General features: G+C 42.0%; 1 protein-coding gene across 2 annotated transcripts in view; it reads left to right on the top strand.

The window, feature by feature from the left end:
• The first annotated feature begins 3129 nt into the window (after positions 1 to 3129).
• The window catches only part of creb3l1 (cAMP responsive element binding protein 3-like 1), a 28298-nt gene continuing 9488 nt past the window's right edge, over positions 3130 to 21939 (top strand). For both annotated transcript variants that reach the window (XM_036980567.1, XM_036980568.1), the window contains exons 1-4: positions 3130 to 3493; positions 17412 to 17616; positions 19757 to 19923; positions 20738 to 20822. In XM_036980567.1, the coding sequence (XP_036836462.1) occupies positions 3392 to 3493; positions 17412 to 17616; positions 19757 to 19923; positions 20738 to 20822 (559 nt within the window). In that variant the 5' untranslated portion in view covers positions 3130 to 3391. The remainder of the gene's footprint in view (positions 3494 to 17411; positions 17617 to 19756; positions 19924 to 20737; positions 20823 to 21939) is intronic.

Genomic DNA, 21939 nt, shown 5'->3' with positions numbered 1-21939 from the left:
GGCTGAATAATTTTGCACGCCCAATTTTTCAGTTTTTGATTTGTTAAAAAAGTTTGAAATATCCAATAAATGTCATTCCACTTCATGATTGTGTCCCACTTGTTGTTGATTCTTCACAAAAAAATACAGTTTTATATCTTTATGTTTGAAGCCTGAAATGTGGCAAAAGGTCGCAAAGTTCAAGGGGGCCTAATACTTTCTCAAGGCACTGTAAATGTTGCCAATTTATTCATTACAACATTTTGCTAACATCAGAGAGTTAATCCGGAGATTCTTACCTTTGCCTCGATTTGGCAGTCTCATCCAGATCATCATGGCATTTTTAGTTTTTTATCATAGCCACATTAGCACCTAATTAGCATTTACCTTCGCGAGGCACAAACAGGCGAATATATTTATAGTCACCAGATTTACACGGTTATCAGAAAAATGAATGATGGAGAAATTATTGGAACCATTTATTGTTTGACTGCTAGGTTTTATGGGTATTTTGACTCATACTGTGGTACTCTATACCCCAAATAATAATTAAAACCAAGCGGATAGCAGAGAACATGTCTTCCTTTTGCCCACACTTCTTGGACAGGCAACAGGGCTGCGGGCCAGAAGGTTGTGGGTTCACAGACCACTGTGGACAAGAGTAGGGGTGGAAAGAGCCCCTTTATAGTAAAAGTATTGCATGAATATATCATTGTATTTGCAGGTGCGAGAAAAAAAATGGCTTTTATAAACACTTCTTGCAATTCTACGTAATATTCCATATTGGTGGACATTGCAGGCTAAGAATGGACAAAGTGATAGGAGAGATAAGCCTATGTGTTATCATCTTATCATATTTCTCCAATGCCAAATCAGTATCTTTTTTTGCAATGAAACTGTCCCTGTTTGCAAATAATTAAATCTGAGACTTCATTTAGGAATCTGAGCATGGTACTTTCAAAAGTTAGGCCTACCTTTCCCCTCTAGACAGAGTAGACCTACCGACGCAGAAAAATGTAAGCTTTAACTGCTGGCTTCTCTTCATCACTGGCTTCACCCAACGAGAGAAGGTCACAAGTGTGTCCCTAAAAGCTGTCTGGGTTTAAACACCTTCTATTGTAAAGGAAGTGAATAGCTTTAATCAATTGATAGTGACATAATTAGATTACCTCGCAAGCAAAGTCAGCCTCTGAATGTCAAAGAAACAAAACAATGAAATCCCCATATCCATCAGTGTCACCACGTTGCCAGGTAATTTTACAGCTTGTTTCTAGCATAAGCATTGCGGACCAAGGCACTGTTATAGATCAATGAATTTAATCGGATCCGTTTCATTTTCTTCCAAATGTTCTTAAATCTTTAACTGTCATTTTCTCGAATAAAAGGTATGACTATTAGTCCTCCTGAGTGGCGCAGCGGTCTAAGGCACTGCATCACAGTTTTGCTGCGTCACTACAGCCTGTGGTTTGATCCCAACCGGCTGTGACCTGGAGTCCCATAGGGCAGCGCACAATTGGCCCAGCGTTGGGCGGGTTTGACCGGCAAAGGGGAGGGGGCTTTACTTGACTCATTGCGCTCTAGCAACTCCTTGTGGCGGGGCGGGCGCCTGCAGGCTGACTTCAGTTGAAGTGTTGCCTCCGACACATTGGGGCAGCTGGTTAAGCGAGCGGGTGTTAAGAAGCGCGGTTTAGCGGGTCATGTTTCGGAGGGTGCATGACTTGACCTTCAACTCTCCCGAGCCCGTTGGGGAGTTGCAGCAAGGAGACAAGATCACAATCATGAAATTGGGGACAAAAACAGGGGTAAAAATGAAAAGGAAGGCTTATGGCATACCATCTCATACCCCTTCAATTCAAGTCTTGGTTTTAACTTAACAGCCTTTCACTGACATCGAGGTAGGCTATTTAAAGAGTGCATGGTGGGTGGAGGAATTTACCAACAATTCTATGGCTATAGCAGTCCATAGCCTAATTGTGTCTGTCAAACAGGTAGGCCTACCTGATTTCTTAAATAGGAAGAAATTGTTAGTTCACACCTGTTGTTAGTAAAGTCTAATTAAGTGAGGATGGTTTAAATGAATTATACCTACTCAAATGTATCTACTTTCAGCCCCATGAGTTGTCCATTTCCAATCAATTTTTTTTCAGCACCACAATGTAAGTTACTGGAATCTGGCTTATTGTGGGGTCAATAACTCTGATAAATACATCATGAGAGAAACATTGTTTTTAATAAATTAATTATAGTAGTAGCAATCTATCAAAGTTGACCTCCGGTCTTCCTCATCTTCGCGTTCTCCTCAAACTGAACAGAACATAGACTATTGGCCAGTCCGTGCAAAATATTTTTTGGGACTAGGCCTAATCAAAAATTATTTTCCTCCAGGTAATCATTCTGTAAATATCGATCTGTCTTTTTTTTATCCAGCAGCATACCACCTTCCATCCCATGCTGACTTTCCTGTGAAGCTAAGTAGGGTTGGTCCTTGATGGTCTCTGGATTGGATAGGAGACCAGATGCTGCTGGAAGTGGTGTTGGGGGGTCAGTAGAAGGAACTCTTTCCTCTGGTCTAAAAAAATATATAAAAATTCCCAGTGCAGGGATTGGGGACATTTCCCTGTGTAGGGTGCTGTTTTTCAGATGGGATGATAAACAGGTGTCCTGACTATCTGTAGTCACTAAATATCCCATGGCACTTATTGTAAGAGTAGGGGTGTCAACCCTGGTGTCCTGGCTAAATTCCCAATCTGGCCCTCATACCTTCATGGTCACCTAATCATCCCCAGCTTCCAATTGGCTCATTCATTCCCCTGTAACTATTCCCCAGGTCATTGCTCTAAATGAGAATGTGTTCTCAGTCAACTTATCAGATTTTTTTTTTACATGTTGGGGTCATTATTGTCATACATGTGTTATAACTGCTAATGCTGTGAGATGACCTTCACAGAGATACACCTGAAGTTTTTTTGATTGGAGATTTGCACTTTCTACATGCCACTCTACATGCTATGAGAAGAGTCAGATAATACAGAGGCTACTGCTTCTTTAAAAAAAAAAAAAAAAAAGAGGCGGTGATGAGTGCAGAGAAAGTGGGATGGTACCATCATGAATATTAATCAAGTGATTTGTTCCTTAGAGACAGAGCGCAGCTGGATGTCACTGATTTGATTGAACTAGAGGACACCTCGCATCATAACAACTCACATAAAATCTAAAATCATATCTTAATAAGCACAACAACCTGTTGAGTCGCGGGATGCATAACAAAATTATAGTTGTATAAGAGACAGCTCAGAACATAGTAGCCTAAAACAGCTGTTGTCATCGGTTTCGACATTTTTTCACTATTTACCTTCTATTGCTTTTGTGAAAATATATTTTATCATAGAGTTTAATTATAGCAATTGCACTTATGGACACCATTCTGGACAATTTTGCCCCGGATAAACTTTTCCCCAGTGCCAACCTGTTGGACCTTGAGGATTTGAATGAAGGGGATTTTCTCAACAATGTGGTAGGTGCAGATGTAATTTTTTCTATTCTACATATTATCAACACTAATCTTTACGCACATAGTGATTGACAAGCTGTAATGCAGCATAAATCGTGTGTCGCTGTTATTCCCAATATTTTTTAAAAATATTATTCGGCTTGCATGCCCATATCCTATGCAATTAATGCTTCAATGTCTACAGTGTTCTTCTGTCTCGACTGTGATAGATGTGTTAATTACGCTGTAATAAACTGATTTATGGATGAATTAAACTGTGAGAGACTACACTGCAAATATCCAATGCGCGTCAGAGAAAGTTGCTGGGTTCGTCACATGCGTGTCAGCAACGATTACGAAAGATAAACAGCCGGCATGTAGACTATTGCTGTTTTATTTGCTCAGCTGTGTAATTCAGCAAATTCTCTTTCCCAATCGTGCCGGACCTAAAGTGGGCGTGTTAGCTGGAGTTGATCCTGCTCATGCATCCGGCTTCAGTGCGTTTGTAAAGACTGTTGTGACGTATGTGAAAACTATCACACTTTTATGATGGCCCTCAATAAATGACTCTGATCGAATTGAAGATAATAAAAAATAAAATAAAAATTAACCTTTATTTAACCAGGTAGGCTAGTTGAGAACAAGTTCTCATTTGCAACTGCGACCTGGCCAAGATAAAGCAAAGCAGTGTGACAGAGACAACAACACAGAGTTACACATGGAGTAAACAATAAACAAGCCAATAACACAATAAACAAGTAAATGACAGAGTAGAAAAAAGAAAGTCTATATACAGTGTGTGCAAAAGGCATGAGGAGGTAGGCAATAAATAGGCCATAGGAGCGAATCATTACAATTTAGCAGATTAACACTGGAGTGATAAATGAGCAGATGATGATGTGCAAGTAGAGATACTGGTGTGCAAAAGAGCAGAAAAGTAAATAAAATAAAAACAGTATGGGGATGAGGTAGATAGATTGGGTGGGCTATTTACAGATGGACAATGTACAGCTGCAGCGATCGGTTAGCTGCTCAGATAGTTGATGTTTAAAGTTGGTGAGGGAAATAAAAGTTTCCAACTTCAGTGATTTTTGCATTTAGTTCCAGTCACTGGCAGCAGAGAACTGGAAGGAAAGGCGGCCAAATGAGGTGTTGGCTTTGGGGATGATCAGTGAGATATACCTGCTGGAACGTGTTGTTATCAGTGAACTGAGATAAGGCAGAGCTTTACCTAGCATAGACTTATAAATGACCTGGAGCCAGTGGGTCTGGCGACGAATATGTAGCGAGGGCCAGCCGACTAGAGCATACAGGTCGCAGTGGTGGGTGGTATAAGGTGATTTGGTAACAAAATGGATGGCACTGTGATAGACTGCATCCAGTTTGCTGAGTAGAGTTTTGGAAGCTATTTTGTAGATGACATCGACCGAAGTAGAGGATCGGTAGGATAGTCAGTTTTACTAGGGTAAGATTGGCGACGTGAGTGAAGGAGGCTTTGTTGCGAAATAGAAAGCCGATTCTATATTTGATTTTGGATTGGAGATGTTTAATATGAGTCTGGAAGGAGAGTTTACAGTCTAGCCAGACACCTAGGTATTTACAGTTGTCCACATATTCTAGGTCGGAACTGTCCAGGGTGGTGATGCTAGTCGGGCAAGCGGGTGCGGGCAGCGAACGGCTGAAAAGCATGCATTTGGTTTTACTAGCGTTTAAGAGCAGTTGGAGGCCACGGAAGGAGTGTTGTATGACATTGAAGCTCATTTGGAGGTTAGTTAGCACAGTGTCCAAGGAAGAGCCAGAAGTATACAGAATGGTGTCGTCTGCGTAGAGGTGGATCAGGGAATCGCCCGCAGCAAGAGCGACATCATTGATATATACAGAGAAAAGAGTCGGCCTGAGAATTGAACCCTGTGGTTCCCCCATAGAGACTGCAAGAGGTCCGGACAACATGCCCTCGATTTAACACACTGAACTCTGTCTGCAAAGTAGTTGGTGAACCAGGCGAGGCAGTCGTTAGAAAAACCAAGGCTATTGAGTCTGCCGATAAGAATATTTTCCTCATTTATTAGTTAAGTTAAATATTCAGCACATTTCACACAGGGATCAAGAGTAAATGTAACTGGAAAATGTCAAACTGTACCAAGACTAACAACCCCACCACAAAGAGATGGAGTACATCATTGTTACTAGGTGGTGGAAAACTGGACCAACCAATGGGCTATTGGAGAAATGGTGAGCAATCTGGAAAGGATCCCATTAGGCTTTGAATGTTCCATGATTACTCATTCTTCTGAGGAGAGAGTGGTGGTGGTTTGTATCTTTAACTACTCCCCAATGGGTCAACATTTAATCTAATCCAAACACCTATTGGACATAAAGAAGTGTAACTGGAAATGCTTCACACAGATGAATGGGAAATCATGTGACATAATGGCATTCACATTGAATCAGCACATCAGCTCAGCTAGTCATGCGCTTGGTACACTTGAGGATGAGGGTGTTGTCAAGGGGGATTTGACAGACTTATAATAGACCCAGATGTCCCTACACATTCTCCCAGCTGTGAGGGTATGTATCAAGCCTGGCCCCTGGCCCTCAATGGCTTGATTGTGGTTGGAGGATTTCTAGGGGACAGCGACAGGGAGGAGAGGACCAGTCTGTCTTTAGTGTGAATACGTTCAGATTCTAGCAACTGACTGCCGTCTCAGTGCTGTGTGAGTGTGAATGAGGGCCTGTGTGTGTGCTGCGTGCACCCCTCACCGGTCTGCCACTGCTTCCCCCTGCACAGCCCTCTGTTGAAGCCCCTCTGTAGGCCCGAAGTGATGAGGCTCAGGCCGGGGCCTCTTCAAGTGAAAGAACCCTTTTATGCCTTTAAAAATTACAGCAAAATTACACACTGACAGCCTTGGAGGAAGGGTGGGGGGAGGCAAGTAATAGGCGGTGTTTGTTTTACCAACTATTATGGGGGTTTAAATATAGGTGGGTCATTTAAGGGTTTCAACTGTTTAGGTTTCTGTGTGCTACTTTTATATTTATAGCTTGGAGTTAGAATTTCAATGGCTGTCTTGGAGTTTTCGTATGCTGCTTTTGATGTCTCTCTTGCCAAGCACTTACCCTACATTTTAGGTAATTGCATGGGTGGGTAAATCAGATAAGCTGCAGGCTATTGTGTAGCTTTTAAGATCAGAGTGTGACCACATTAACTAGGATGCCCATGGGTGGAGATTTGCATATTCTTATGATGCATATTCTTTTAGAAATGTGTCAGAGGGTGTTCATTCCTTTTACATGGATTACAGCCTGTAATGACTTCACAGGTCATCTTCATATTTGGCTGGTCTGTTCAATCCCACTTTATTTGAATGATAAGAGAAATTCCTATCAGCTAAAAGGTCAGTAGCATACTGTAGTTGACTGCAGAAGTTAAATATTCACTTATATGGATGCACAGAATAGAACGGCACCTGCAAGTGCTGCACTGCAAGTGTGTGTCTGTGTGTCTGTGTGGAAGAGGGGGGATCCCAGCTGGCAGGTGACTGGCCGACACGCCCGCGTCTCACACAAGCCAGCAGCTAGTTCTGCTCATAGGTGATGGAGCGTGACTGGGCATGCCATAAAACTCCAGCAAGTCAAGGCCTTGCAGTCGAGACACACTAATGTAGAGTGGGGGTGGAAAGGAGTTTTTGGCAGAGGGAGGAGGTAAAGGGATCAACTAGCTGCATTCCTTCTCACTAGGTTCCTACAGGGACTCATTGCGCTGAGCTTTCTACTGCTGTTTTTGGAGCCAGTCCATCATGGATGGCTATGACAAAGTTATGTAATATTTAGAAAATTCCTGTATGCATGCAAAAGAAACCAGTCTACCAAAATGGCAGGCCACTGGCTCTAGTTCTTCACAATCATTGACACTTTCTGCTACATGTGTTCTCCGCTAAGGAGCGTAAACCCCTGCTACAGACTTCCACTTTCAAGTGGTCAATAAGGTGATTCTACTCTATAACTTGATCAGGTGTGAGGGGAGGTAGTTTGATTGATACCCTCTGCTATCAATCAAGCATTGAATGAATTCAGACTAAATGCTAGTATATAATAGTGTATCAGTCAGTGATTAGTTTTATTGCAGCCTACGTTGCTTAAATCAAGAGGACATTGAATTTGTGGCCTAGTTACAGTTTTGACTTAAATCGGCTTAAAATCTATGGCAAGACTTGAAAATGGCTGTCTAGCAATGATCAACAACCAAATTGACAGAGCTTGAAAGAAAAATATAAGAATAATGGGCAAATATTGTACAATCCAAGTTTGCAAAGCTCTTAGAGACTTACCCAGGAAAAACACAGCTGTAATCTCTGCCAAATATGATTCCAACATGTAAGGGGTTGAATACTAATCTAATCAAAATATATTCATATTTTATTTTCTATGAAAAATATTTTGGGGGGAATTTTTCTTCCACTCTGACATTGCAGAGACATTGCAGAGACATTGTGTAGATATTTGACAAAAAAAGACAATTAAATCCATTTTAATCCCAATTTGAAAAAATCTAAGGGTATGAATACTTTTTGAAGGCACTGTACTGTATATACCAGGGCTGTCCAACCCTCTTCCTGGAGAACTACCATCCTATGGCTTTTCAGTCCAACCCTAATTTAACACACCTGATTCTACTAATTAGCTGCTCAACAAGACCTTAAGTAGTTGAATCAGAACTGCTAAATTAGGGTTGGACTGAATACCTACAGGACAGTAGATCTCCAGGAAGAGGGTTGGGCAGCCCTGGTATATACTGATTAGAGGTCGACCGATTAATCGGAATGGCCGATTTAATTATGGCCGATTTCAGGTTTTCATAACAATCGGAAATCGGTATTTTTGGACACCGATTTGGCCGATTTTTAAAAATATTTATTTTTTACATTTTTTTTTTGACATTTTTACCTTGTCAGCTCGGGGATTCAATCTTGCAACCTTACAGTTAACTAGTCCAATGCTCTAACCACCTGATTACATTGCACTCCACGAGGAGACTGCCTGTTACGCGAATGCAGTACGAAGCCAAGGTAAGTTGCTAGCTAGCATTAAACTTATCTTATAAAAAACAATCAATCAATCATAATCACTAGTTAACTACACATGGTTGATGATATTACTAGTTTATCTAACGTGTCCTGCGTTGCATATAATCGATGCGGTGCATATCGTTGCTCCAATGTGTACCTAACCATAACCATCAATGCCTTTCTTAAAATCAATACACAGAAGTATATATTTTTAAACCTGCATATTTAGCTAAAAGAAATCCAGGTTAGCAGGCAATATTAACCAGGTGAAATTGTGTCACTTCTCTTGCATTCATTGCATGCAACAGTTTGGGCCGCCTAATTTTCCAGAATTGTACGTAATTATGACATAACATTGAAGGCTGTGCAATGTTACAGGAATATTTAGACTTATGGATGCCACCCGTTAGATAAAATACGGAACGGTTCCATATTTCACTGAAAGAATAAACGTCTTGTTTTCGAGATGATAGTTTCCGGATTCGACCATATTAATGACCTAAGGCTCATATTTCTCTGTGTTATCATGTTATAACTAAGTCTATGATTTGATAGAGCAGTCTGACTGAGCGATGGTAGGCACCAGCAGGCTTGTAAGCATTCATTCAAACAGCACTTTTGTGCGTTTTGCCAGCAGCTCTGCAGTTTATGACTTCAAGCCTATCAACTCCCGAGATTAGGCTGGTGTAACCGATGTGAAATGGCTAGCTAGTTAGTGGGGTGCGTGCTAATAGCGTTTCAAACGTCACTCGCTCTGAGACTTGGAGTTGTTGTTCCCCTTGCTCCGCGGCTTTTGTGGAGCGATGGGTAACGATGCTTCGAGGGTGGCTGCTGTCGATGTGTTCCTGGTTCGAGCCCAGGTATGGGGCGAGGAGAGGGACGGAAGCTATACTGTTACACTGGCAATACTAAAGTGCCTATAAGAACATCCAATAGTCAAAGGTTCATGAAATACAAATGGTATAGAGAGAAATTGTCCTATAATTCCTATAATAATTACACCCTAAAACTTCTTACCTGGGAATATTGAAGGAACCACCAGCTTTCATATGTTCTCATGTTCTGAGCAAGGATCTTAAACGTTAGCTTTTCTTACATGGCACATATTGCACTTTTACTTTCTTCTCCAACACTTTGTTTTTGCATTATTTAAACCAAATTGAACATGTTTCATTATTTATTTGAGGCTAAATTGATTTTATTGATGTATTATATTAAGTTAAAATAAGTGTTCATTCAGTATTGTTGTAATTGTCATTATTACAAATACATTTTAAAATTCGGCTGAATAACCGGTATCGGATTTTTTTGGCCCTCCAATAATCGGTATCGGTATCGGCGCTGAAAAATCATAATCGGTCGACCTCTAATACTGATGTGTGTCTGTCATGGAAGGATCAATAAAGAGATACGTGACAAACTAAGATGTCATGAGAAAGATTAATAAGCATTCAAGGTGCTAGCGAGTATCAGCCCTTCAACTTTGTCTCTGAGGTGAATATCAAAGGCGTGGTGGTGCCTTTCAGTCAAGTGCAGAGCACACACCCTGGAAATAAGCTCTAACCTGTGGTAGTTGCAGGCTGTGATCAATTTAGAAAGCATGTACTGTCAAACCAGTTAGTGTTTTATCTTTGGTGATGGTGCGTGTCTCTTATATTGTCCTCACTGAATTGTTAAAAATGCCGGTCATTCTTGTTTTTTTTTTTAAAGCGTGCCCATGTCTATTGCTCTTAGAAGAAAAACAAATCTGTAGGCCCATGAAAATGTGAATTATAGAACATCTTAGAACTAGACATTATGTGGTTTCTATCAATATTCATTTGAAATAGATTACATTATAGAGCCTCCAGCTATATTATGGGCCTTTCCGAAATAGTATATTGATTTCAACATCTGAGTAATAGGAGCTTCCACAAATTTTGAACTGGACCAAGTTCTGGTGAGCCTATAGCCTGTTTTCAGGGAAGTTCTCATGTACTTTATCTTATATCGACATGAGTATTTCCTTCACCCATTTCCTTCTCATCACTTCCTTGAAGGTATCACTTTGTTTATCATCTTGTAATAAGAGGATAATGCCCATTGTAGTTGAAGTACCCACCCATCCTCCAAGCTTACAAAGAGTCATATATCTGCAGCATTGTATCAATCTGTTGCAGGTTATTTTCACACTGGTATGACATTTTTAGGTCACCTTATGAATGTTATCCTTGGATGGTTTCCGACTAACCGAAATGGTACTAAATGGAGCTGTGAGTTGTTTGGCTTATTGAGTAGATATGTATAATTAATCTATTTTATTTTGTATGAAAGGCTGGTGGGCAGTTTTCTCAGTCTGTAAATCAGTCCTCTGTTGAAGTCTCTGGCAACCAGCTCTGTAAATGAAACAGCAGAACAGAAGAAGCCAGACTTAATCTGGGACACATTGTTAGGATGGAGCTTTCAGGGATAGATTTCGGGGAGAGGCTTTCAGGAGACATAGCAGGGACAGTTCTAGGCAAGTCTTTTTGTCATATCCACCTACACATCTCTATTGGAGCAGTAGGACTGGCTATACCTGTCAGACAAAACCTGTCTGAAAATCCACTTTCCATATAAGCAACCAAATTAATTCAATTAGTGATGTGTAGACCTTACCGTGAAATACTTACTTTACAAGCCCTTAGCAAACAGTGCAGTTCAAGAAATTAAGAAAATATTTACAAAATAAACAAAAGTAAAAAGTTATAAAAAGTAACACAATAAAATAACAATAACGAGGCTATATACAGGGGGAACTGTTACTGAGTCAATGTGCGGGGATACAGGTTAGTTACAGGTTAGTCACAATGTGACAGGTTAGTCACAGGTAGGTCACAATGTGACAGGTTAGTCACAATGTTCGGGGATACAGGTTAGCCACAGGTTAGTCACCTTTGAATGACTGTCATACTGATATGAATTGGATTCAAATATAACAGTTGGATTCCTGTTCCCTGACCCATTTCAACCACAGTTCATTCATACCTTGCCTCGCTGGTTCTCTCAGACCAAGTCAACATTGTAGACTGGTGTTAACCTTTGCTGGAACAAGGCTGTAAATTCTTTCAAAGCTTCCAATGGTGGGGATCCTCCCCTTTTTTTCAATTTTCGCCTAAAATGACATACCCAAATCTAACTGCCTGTAGCTCAGGTCCTGAAGCAAGAATATGCATATTCTTGGTACCATTTGAAAGGAAACACTTTGAAGGTTGTGGAAATGTGAAAGTAATGTAGGAGAATATAACACAATAGATCTGGTAAAAGATAATACAAAGAAAAAATAACCGTTCTTTTGTATTTTTTTGTAACATCATCTTTGAAACGCAAGAGAAAGGCCATAATGTATTATTCCAGCCCAGGTGCAATTTAGATTGTGGCCACTAGATGGCAGCAGTGTATGTGCAAAGTTTTAGACTGATCCAATGAACCATTGCATTTCTGTTCCAGATTTTGTATCAAGGCTGCCCAAATGTGCCTTTTCATGTTCAGAATTCTGCACTCTCCTCAAACAATAGCATGGTATTCTTTCACTGTAATAGCTACTGTAAATTGGACAGTGCAGTGAGATTAACAAGAATTTAAGATTTCTGCCAATATCAGATATGTCTATGTCCTGGGAAATTTTCTTGTTACTTACAACCTCATGCTAATCGCATTAGCTTATGTTAGCTCAACCGTCCCGTGGACAGGACACCGATCCCAAATAAGTTTTTTTAAGAAGATAGTACTTGAAGTTCAGACTAGTCAATTAAGTGTACTAAGGTCCATTATTAGTCTCAGGAAGTGCAACTGGCTGTGAGAAATTGTCATCGTCTTGAGCGGGAGTCAATGGGAAAAGCAGCAACTAAATTACAGACTGCAGGACCAAGCTGAGCACAGGAAATTGGGGACAAACAGTCAGAGAGGGAATGGTTGGGACTGTGAGGTTGCAAGCTGAAGATAATATTGAGAAGTGATTAAAGTGACTTGAGTTTTGCAGTCCATTTGGTTGGCCACAGATGCCACAGCAAAGTAGAACTCCAGACTCTCAGGACCCTGGAGCTTCAGTGAGAAGGTGATCCCCCCTCAACAATAATATTTTCTGGGCTTCCTCTAATCTATCACAGACTCTAAATGGATCCAAACAATCCCTTAAAGGTCAGGAAACCAGTCAGAGTGTGACACAGAAGCCTGTCTCTAGTGGTTGTGGTTTTCAAACCTCTCTGCTTGCTAAAGAAAGCATCTGCACTGGAATGAAGAAACCAGGCCTTTCCACTCAGGGAACGTGGGGGATGGGAGCTCATAGGTCTACTCTATACTTTAGGGTGCTCCCTCGCTGCTCATGCAGAGGGAAATTCAGGCCATGGGACTTCTGACTGCTGCCTCAACACTAGATGAATAAATGAAATGTTGGACTCAGTGAGGAGCAGGAGTCAGTGAGTGTCAAGTCTGGTTGATTTGAGAGCTTTGGAAATACCAGTGATTACACGCGTAATACAGTATGTCAAGCAGTATGTAAATTGTGTCTATTACACATATGTCGTTTCGTTGGAGATCGTTGTAATTCTGATTTTAAACGGAAGTGCTACTTCCAAATGTCTTCCCCAAACAGCAGGTAGTAGGTGAGAATCAAGGGACACATTCAAAACCTCCCTGTACCTTTATCCTAAGGGCTTCAGGTGTGTACGCTTTAGCATTATGCACATCAATTGTAAGTCGTTAAAAGCATCAGACGCAAATCAGGCTCATCTTGCAGCATCTGGTCCAATTTGGGAGCCAGCGGCAATGTGACAAGCGAAGGCATGTGACCAGGCCCTTAAAGTTGCAGATGTGAACATTTGGATGCAGCAGTCTCAAGTCCTAATGTTTGCACGCAACTTAAGAGGTTTTCAATGGGAGGTCAGATTAGGTCAAGCTGTCAAAACTTTACGGATCACAGCTGATTTGAACGCGCACGCTTTTCGCTTGTAATTTCCTCCTCGCTTGTACTAATGTAGCGCGTGTCCTCTAGATAGTCTTCCTGTATGTCGAACTTAACATAGTCCAGATCATAACAGTCATATTGTGCTCATCTTTTCTGTTGATTTTCAGTTTTTTAACTGCATCCTTAAGCACAATTCTTCAAATAATAATTGTTCTTATAAGAACAAACTGTATTAACTGCTGCTTTGATTCTTCATCTTCTCACAGCAACAAGGGCAAATCTCCACAGAGCGGCCACAATTGAACTGCATAACAGCCATTCCTGCAGATCTGAGAGTCTAGCAGCTTTCTTGGCTTGGGTCCCCGGCCCAAACTTTTATTGGCCGATTTATTTTTCCTTTTACAAACGCACATTTTCTCCTGCTGCTGAGCTTCTCCATGCGAACCTTGCACTCCAGTTTTCCTTCTGCAAGCGCCTGGCTAATTTGCATGCGTTGCTCTGATTGGTCACAGAGCTGACATAGTATTTGTATCACCACAAGCAATGCTGAGAAGCACATTGGTATTACTATGAGCTGCTTGACTTCAGTGCAGCGTTTACTATGTCTACTGCATAGACATTTATTTATGCTTTCTTTTCACCAAATGTGATACTGTGTGCCAGGAGAGAGTGCAATACTTGATATGATTATGTCTTGCTAGGAATACTAGCACCACTTCAATGACAAGAGGGTAGGCTTATAGGGCTTATTTAGTGTGTGGTAGAATGTCTAGATTGTTTCAGATAGATATGGTAACTTTCCACCCCTTCTGAACAAGCCAAACAAAACACTTTCCTTGTTTCCAATCACAGTTAGTACAATACTCCCAAGAAATCTGTACATTTATCCCTGTGCCTGTGGTTTCTAAAAATACAATATTTGGTTTCCAAATCCATAACTGCAGTGGTGCTAACATTTTTGGCATCTATTATCATAGTTGGCTTTAAAGGGCAAAGCGTTTAAACGGGCTACTAGGTATCTGCATAGACAATGCTCTGGAGCCTGATTGCTCAGGCAGTGATGTAGAGTAGGGAGTCGAGTTGCTCTGGAACATTTTAACCTCTTCGGTTCCCTATAGCATAGTGGTCTATCTTCCTCTCTCTCAGCCACAGAGAGTTTTAATGAGAGGTCTTCCAGAAAGAGTAGCACCCAGCAGCCCTTCCCCCTCTATGGGGCTTCCTGTCTGTCCAGACCTGTACCAGCTGCCCCAGCTGGAGAGATGGGCCGGCGAGGGCTGAGGGAACATCTGGGGTAGCAGAAAGGGTCTTTTCTCCACCCCAGACAGGGAAGATATGTTTCCCTCAAGTGTGTTTCTCTTCCCATCCCATTCTGACAGACCTCTGTAATTATTGTCTGCCATCATCGCCACTAAAATGATAGACGAGAGAAGAACTTGAGTGCCAAAACTATAATGAATTCTCATTACCTGTTTGCTGTTCAAAAAGCAAGCTTTCTCTGTCTCATTCTAAGCGGAGAATTAAAATATTTCCTCAGTCATTATGCATGCAAGTACCGCCCTGGTATGACTTGGTGTACTTCAAAGCCTGCTGTCTGGTGCTCTAGCCAAAACATAATTAGCAATCTAGAGAAAATGTCATATGAGGGGCAACTCCCAAAGAATCTGTGATCTTTTTGGCTTTCCGGCTTACATTTCTAGTGGGTTCATGTGCAAACAATCGTCATAGTAACTCCACCAAGAAAAAGTGTAATGTTATTTTTACTCCGTCCCAAGTATGACCCAAATTCAGTAATTGGGTCTCTTTAAAAGACTATTTAAGTGCCACAAGGGAGAAAAGGCCCCTCTGTCTGCCTCTGAAATTCTCCATCTCTACTTTTGAGGGATTGCATCATCATCACCATCACAGACTGAACCAGAGTACCAAGAAACTCTACCACGGGAGCATGCGTTTAAATTATATTGTGTCGACTTTATTAAATAGTTTTCAATTTGTTTGGGTATTTGTTCGTTTTTAAACGGCTTGTTCATTTTCAAAGGAGCTGTCTCCCCAAACCAAATTTCAAATTTGCGTGGGAAATTCTGCCAGTGGCTACAGCCTGCTGCCTGCAAAAACCAACCATTTATCTGTGTAATATACACATTGTGATTTTGTTTGTCTTTTCCAACCACCATAATGGCCACCTTCTTCTTGGCTTGGCAGTGAAACACATCACTCAGTTCAGTCTGGATTATCTCGGGCCGCAAGCACATCCGCCGCACACGGTGCACAACAGGAACCTCCTGCTGTAGATGAAAGGGTCTGGGTGGGACTGTTTATCCCGTTGCGCACTCAGCCATAGTCGTTAGTGTGCCTGCTGACGGCAATGGTGTTGCGTCAAGTAAATAAGCCGGATCATCTAGTATTGCCAGTGTGCCTTTCTTTAAGCATACACTGCTCTCGAACCCACATCAGCTCTATTTAATGGTGTTTGATATCCGGTTACGTTTTGTGTACATAGATAATGTAGGAGTAAACTAAGGAGAGTGAGCCTTTTATATACTCCCTTGCACGTTATCCATATCCTTATCATGAGAACATGACAAGTAGGGTGAATGTGTAGTACTGTTTGGAATTGATTCACCTCCACTAGCAAGATCATTTCATCTGTTAGGCCTAAATACTATCAGCAAATGTAGATCTTTCTGTGGGAACACACAGATGGCCAGAGCTTGATCTGTGTTGGTTTTCCTGTCACAGAATTCACAATGTTTAGGCGTGTGAGAGGCCCAGCAGGTAGTGAAATGGGGATGTCTTTGGTGCTGTGGGCGGCGTACACTGTGTTTTGTTTGACAGCTGTGCAGCTCTCATGCCTGGGTTACAGGTCACACCTAAGACACTCCCCTCTACAGCAAACAAACTGCCCCACAGGTCGCTTTACTGTGAATAGTTGCGCGTGTCTCATACTTGTAAAGGTATACAACTTACGTACATTGGTGAGGGACATGGAAAAACCTTCATCACTTTGGTAAGAATTGGAGTGATGGTGGCTCGGGAATTCTCTTCACTGTGATTAATGTCAACCTACCTTCAAAAGCCATACCCAGAAGCAAGCATTTATGTGCAATTGATGTAACTAAAGGTGTAGATATGTTCAAATGAAACACAAATCTCCACAAGTGTTCTTATTTCCAGGATGATTCAACATGTCTCAACATGTCTGCGATAGTGATGTCCTTCAATGCAAATCATATAGCCGTTCGGGCTCTGGATTGACTAACACAGTCATTTCTATCATTTCTGATCTGTAATTAAATGCTTTTTCCCCCAACCAGATACTGGGCCTGAAATAATCTGCGTTCTTCACATTACGTTTACTGTTGTCACAATGCATTTTATAACACCTCTAGCGATATAAAATCCCTTGATTGTATTTCCCCTCTGCATATCACGGATGATATAAAGTCTTGAGAGCATAGCTGTTACACATCTGGGAAAACGAGTGAGCCTACTGGCCTGTTTTTAATTACAGCTAGTCATGTTGGTCATTGTGCCTGACATGTAATTAGTGGTATGTGTTGTTGGGATTCATTAGGCATAGCTGGTTTGAGAGGAGGTGGAGTGTAGAGAAAGTGAATGTGAACTGGTCTGTGATGTGATGTGGAATACAGGGGTTATCTAGAACACTACAGCCAGAGTACCAGACTGTGTCCCTAGGGATTTTAATAGAGCTGTTCTGATTCTGCACACCAGCAGTGACTCACTGTCTGCTAGCTAAACTAAAGTAGTGGAAAAACTGAAGCAGACACTGGTGCCCTAATGCATAGAACCCAAGGACTGCATGTGTGAAATGGTACGACTCATACTTCCAAGAGCAGGTCTACATTTGTATATTCTGGTATGAGATTCGATTGACATGATTTTCTGATTAAAGGCGGTCTGATGCGATGACTGTTTTGTTGGTGATTTTGTTTTGCAGCACTTCTCGGAGCAGATGGAGGACTTCTCCAACGAGCTGTTCAGCAGCTTCTTTGATGACCACCTCCTGGCCGACAGGAACCCACTGTTGGACATGGAGATGGACCCACCCAACCCTGACATCCAGCAAGAACACAGCTACTCCCTGAGCGGAGACTCGGCCCCCCAGAGCCCCTCCATGTCCATCAAAATGGATGAGGAAGCAGGTATGAAAAGAATTATTTTTGGTCCTTCTTCTTTGATCTTGTTCATCAGTAGGTTATCCTTCTCTCGGAAACCCACACACCTTATTATGGTGAAGCTAATTGGCAATTTATTGATGCTTTGACCAAAATTAACAAGAAGCAATACATCTACAGCACAATGCCTTGGCTAAATGTTACTTCAGGACAAAAACAAGAGCTCCACCGACACGACTGCTAGGTGTACACTGTCTATAGTTTGATAGTAGTGTAAGTCCTACGTCACTAGAATAGCTGTATCAGATCTGTATCCGCGCTCTCCGCTCCTGCCCTATCTCCTGACGCTCCTGTGCCGCACAGAGAACCCACCCATCCTATTCTGAGAGCCACGGACAACTGCCTTGGCTCTTAGAAACGGTTGCGTCACAAGGCTTAGGGTAGACTGAATGCATAACATCGGACTAAACAGTGTGTTAAAAACCACAGTCTCACACGTGGAAATCACTGTTAAATCACTGGCCCCAAAAAGTATACAGGGATCCCCAGTAAGGTGTATGGAACAATGGATGGAATCCACAAATGGATGGAATCTAATGAAATCGATTCATATGGGATCGAGCCACACACATTCCTTTCACTGAATGTCAACATGAAAGTGTGCATGTAGATGCACGGCACTACCATAGCAGTCAAGTTCACAAACTGTCGACAGAGCAGAGGCACCCAGAGAGCCCTGCTGCCAACGCAGATTTGATTCCCAATCCCCTTTGCCCCAATCACTGTAACATGCCCATTTTTAAAGAGGTTGGCTGTTAAAAGGGGGTGTCTAGCTGCTTTACTGCTCTCCACCTAGGTGTAATGTGTGAAGATAAAACTGCCATCCCCTCTCATAGCCTGGCTAATGAGCTCCCAGGCCTTGCACCAATCCACTCAGATGCTGAGTGAGGGGAGTCCGACTAACTGTACTGACCTGCCTGTAAACTTCAAAGGCAACCCCGATTCTTCCTCAAGGCCACAACACATGTTCTCATGGGTATGTGCAGGCTGAAGCCATGACATCCCATGAGATGTGAGCTACTGTCTAGATACTGTACATAAAATGACCTGGATGTGCTGTTGGTTTGCATTAATTATTTGTGATGACATGCCAATTAGAGTTGGTGGTGTCCTTGGTCGCATTCATTCAGTGCATCCTGTTGCTTCCCCGATTGAATCTTCCCATAGAAAAGCCAAGGCCTTATCATAATATATTGCAAGCCATGACTTATTGATGTAGAATCCAAGAGAAAGTTGTTACGACCGTAAAATAAGTATTTGCAATAATTCACTCATCTTACAGTCCATTATTTTATTGTGTTTGGCAAAGTAAAAATGTAATCTATTCCTTGTGGACAATTTAGTATGTTGCCAAGGTTGCCAATACAGTAGACTTTTCTGGGTGGATTGAAGATTTTGACGCCACTTCGGGTTTCCCCCATGGGGTAAAGTCTGTGGACATAAAACCCCAGTGGGGGAGGGATTTACACCCTCACCGTAATCAGTCTCCCACTGCTCCCTTTCCCCTCCTCGCCATGGGAATCTCGCCCACACCCCAACCTGTCTTCTGTTAAGGAGCACAACTTGAAAGCTTGCTTACTACCTTTTTTATAAGCCTCTGTAATGTTTTATCGATCCAATCAGGGTGCCAGCAAACAAATGAGGGGAAAAAAACCAGGCTGCTAACGAGGACCACTGGTTGTGAGTGCTTTTACTCCTGACTTTGAAACTGCAGGACGGCCCCTCTTCAGGAGAGGGCTTTGTACTCACTGGCCTCTCACTGTTTGCCATCTTCACAGAGGTTATTAACGGAGGAGGAAACTCATTTCGGAGGCAGAAAGTCCTCAAAGTTGAAGCTATTGGCTTTCACAATCAGCTGCTTTGCGTTAGCCCTGGACCATAAAGAGCATCCATTCTGTAGATGTGCGTCACACCTGCTGCTTTAATCTACACTGATCTGTCACCCAATCTTGCTCCCCTCTAGTAGTATCCCAAGGTGTCCCTTTGAAATACACAGGGGGGCTTCTTGGTTTGATACTCTACTTCATGTAGAGTACTAGTTATGTAATGATATCCCTTGAGACATACAACTAATTAGTTTACCACGTCTTCTTTTTCTTCTCCCCAGAGTTTGAAGGAATGTGGTCTTTCAGCCAGGACCTGACGGCCATCCTGGTAAAGCAGGAGCCTGATCAACAGGCAGAGCCTTCCTCTACAGTCCCCTCCATGGGGAACTCATGCTTCCAGCCTCTCAATCTCGCTCCACCACCTCACAGGAGCTCATCGGGGGACACAGTAAGAAACTGCAGCCATAGAAACTATCACCTAGAACTTATCCTGATCCATTACCAGGGAAAGCATTTTTCCTGCGTGTCAAGAGCTATGGAAGACTAAGCCTCTTTATAAGCCATAGGGATCTCTCCTGGCTTTCTCCTCTTCGACTAAAACTTGAGCTGTTTGAAGGACATCTATGAATTTGGAATTTGGAGTCTAGTGTCTGGCTGGAACGGCAACCTAAAATCACATTTTTGACACAAAATGTAGGTCAAAATGTGATTATTAAAAGGAAAAGAAACTGAGTTTGTAAGTGGAGGAAATAAACCATTCACACAGTGCACCCCTACAGGACCAGCACGGTGACTCATGCCTCATTGTCCATGGAAGTAATTCATGGTTTGTGGGGCTGAGGTGGGGCTTAGCAGTCAGATGTGAACCCCAGCACAGCTATTACCAGTTATCACTGGTTACCAGGCCTGTAGCCCAGCACACATTACTACAGTACCGTTCCTTTTCACAAGAGTTCTTTAAGTTTGAACATCTTCAAATTCATAGCATATTTAAAGTTCTGTGAATATTTAGGATTAGGGCATGGTCATCCGATTTGTTCCAGCTGTAAGAATGAACTCTATTTTGAGTCTCAAATGGTGCGTGTCCTGGCTACATGGTCCTCAGTTGGATCCCTTCCAAGAACCATTGGTGGAGATGGATTCCCTTTCTTCAGTTATATAAATAGTTTTGAACTGTCTTCAGATGTGTTTACTGTCAGAACCACTTGGAATGTCTCTTGTCCTATACAAATACTAAGCTCTTCATAATACTCTTATTCCAGGGCTCCAAAGAGTTGAACCTCAACCCCACACCTGCAATCAAAGATGAACCCAGAGAGGTCAACCAGTTCCTCAACATCCCTTCAGGTGAGAACCATGACAATAAGCAAGATGACATTAAGGCATTCAAACATCCTCAAGGGCTTATGTATCCAGCTGTTCTAAGAAAGCTTGGATTTTAAGTTGCCATTCATTCAATTATTGAGATGCCTCCGTTTCTTCTGAGACCTTTACACACTCAGAGACCCCACCTCTCATCTTAAAGGTTATGTGCAGGTGTCAACCTCCAGTTGATTCCGCCATAATGCCTTTCTACGAGTGTGTTATTTACACGGGGGGGGGGGGGGGGGGGAGTAGAAAAACCTGACATGGCAGCGTGCGTCACAGTGACTCACTACAGTGTATTCCCGATGACACACCATTCTTCCAGACAGTGGTCGGCATGTTCTTTCTCCGGCATGTTCTATCTCTCTCTTATTCAGCTGAATTAGTCCATCTTTGTTAAAGTGAATGGCTAGGCTGTGGTAGATAGGAATAGCAATTACTGCAAGCAAGTGTGACACATAATGATGTATAATGTGTTCTTTCCCTAATAGGTATTTCACTATGAAACACTATTAGTGATGGCTCATTTCAGATATGAAGTGTTTCCAATTATAACCTGCTAGCTTTTCTTTTTCCATTTTTCGCTTACACATACAGGACGAGAATGCCTCTGTTCATTCATGTAGTATTTTCTGATCTAATTGCTAATGAAGTTAGGCGGAAGAAGCCAACTGAGACTCTAATCTGAAAGTATATTATTAGAGTAGTGGTGCTGGTGATTAAGTGCTCTCATTTTTTTCGGTGTTGATCAAACCAGCTAAGTAAGATTCTCTTCCCTCTCTTTTTCTATCCCTTCCTCAAGAATGGCAATATTTTCTGTTCTGCACACTAATGCCTTTTTTGATGTACCAAGATACTATCTTGCATTTCGCTTTTCAATATTTCTGTCTGGAGCACCAGATTGCCCAATCCTTTTAAAGAGTGTATCAGAGAGACAGGGAAGGATTACCCTCACCTACAGAGGGATTCAACTGGAGTAGAAGATAGAACTGACCAGATACACCTGTAGAGACGCAGCTGGACCTGTTCAGCCACCAGCCTGCAGATTCCAGTATCCCGGTTAAAGAGACACTTTTACTGGTTCAGGGGTTGCAGAGAT

Source organism: Oncorhynchus mykiss, chromosome 6 (genome assembly GCF_013265735.2).
Source record: "Oncorhynchus mykiss isolate Arlee chromosome 6, USDA_OmykA_1.1, whole genome shotgun sequence".
Taxonomy (NCBI): domain Eukaryota; kingdom Metazoa; phylum Chordata; class Actinopteri; order Salmoniformes; family Salmonidae; genus Oncorhynchus; species Oncorhynchus mykiss.
This window is presented reverse-complemented; position numbering and strand designations above follow the sequence as displayed.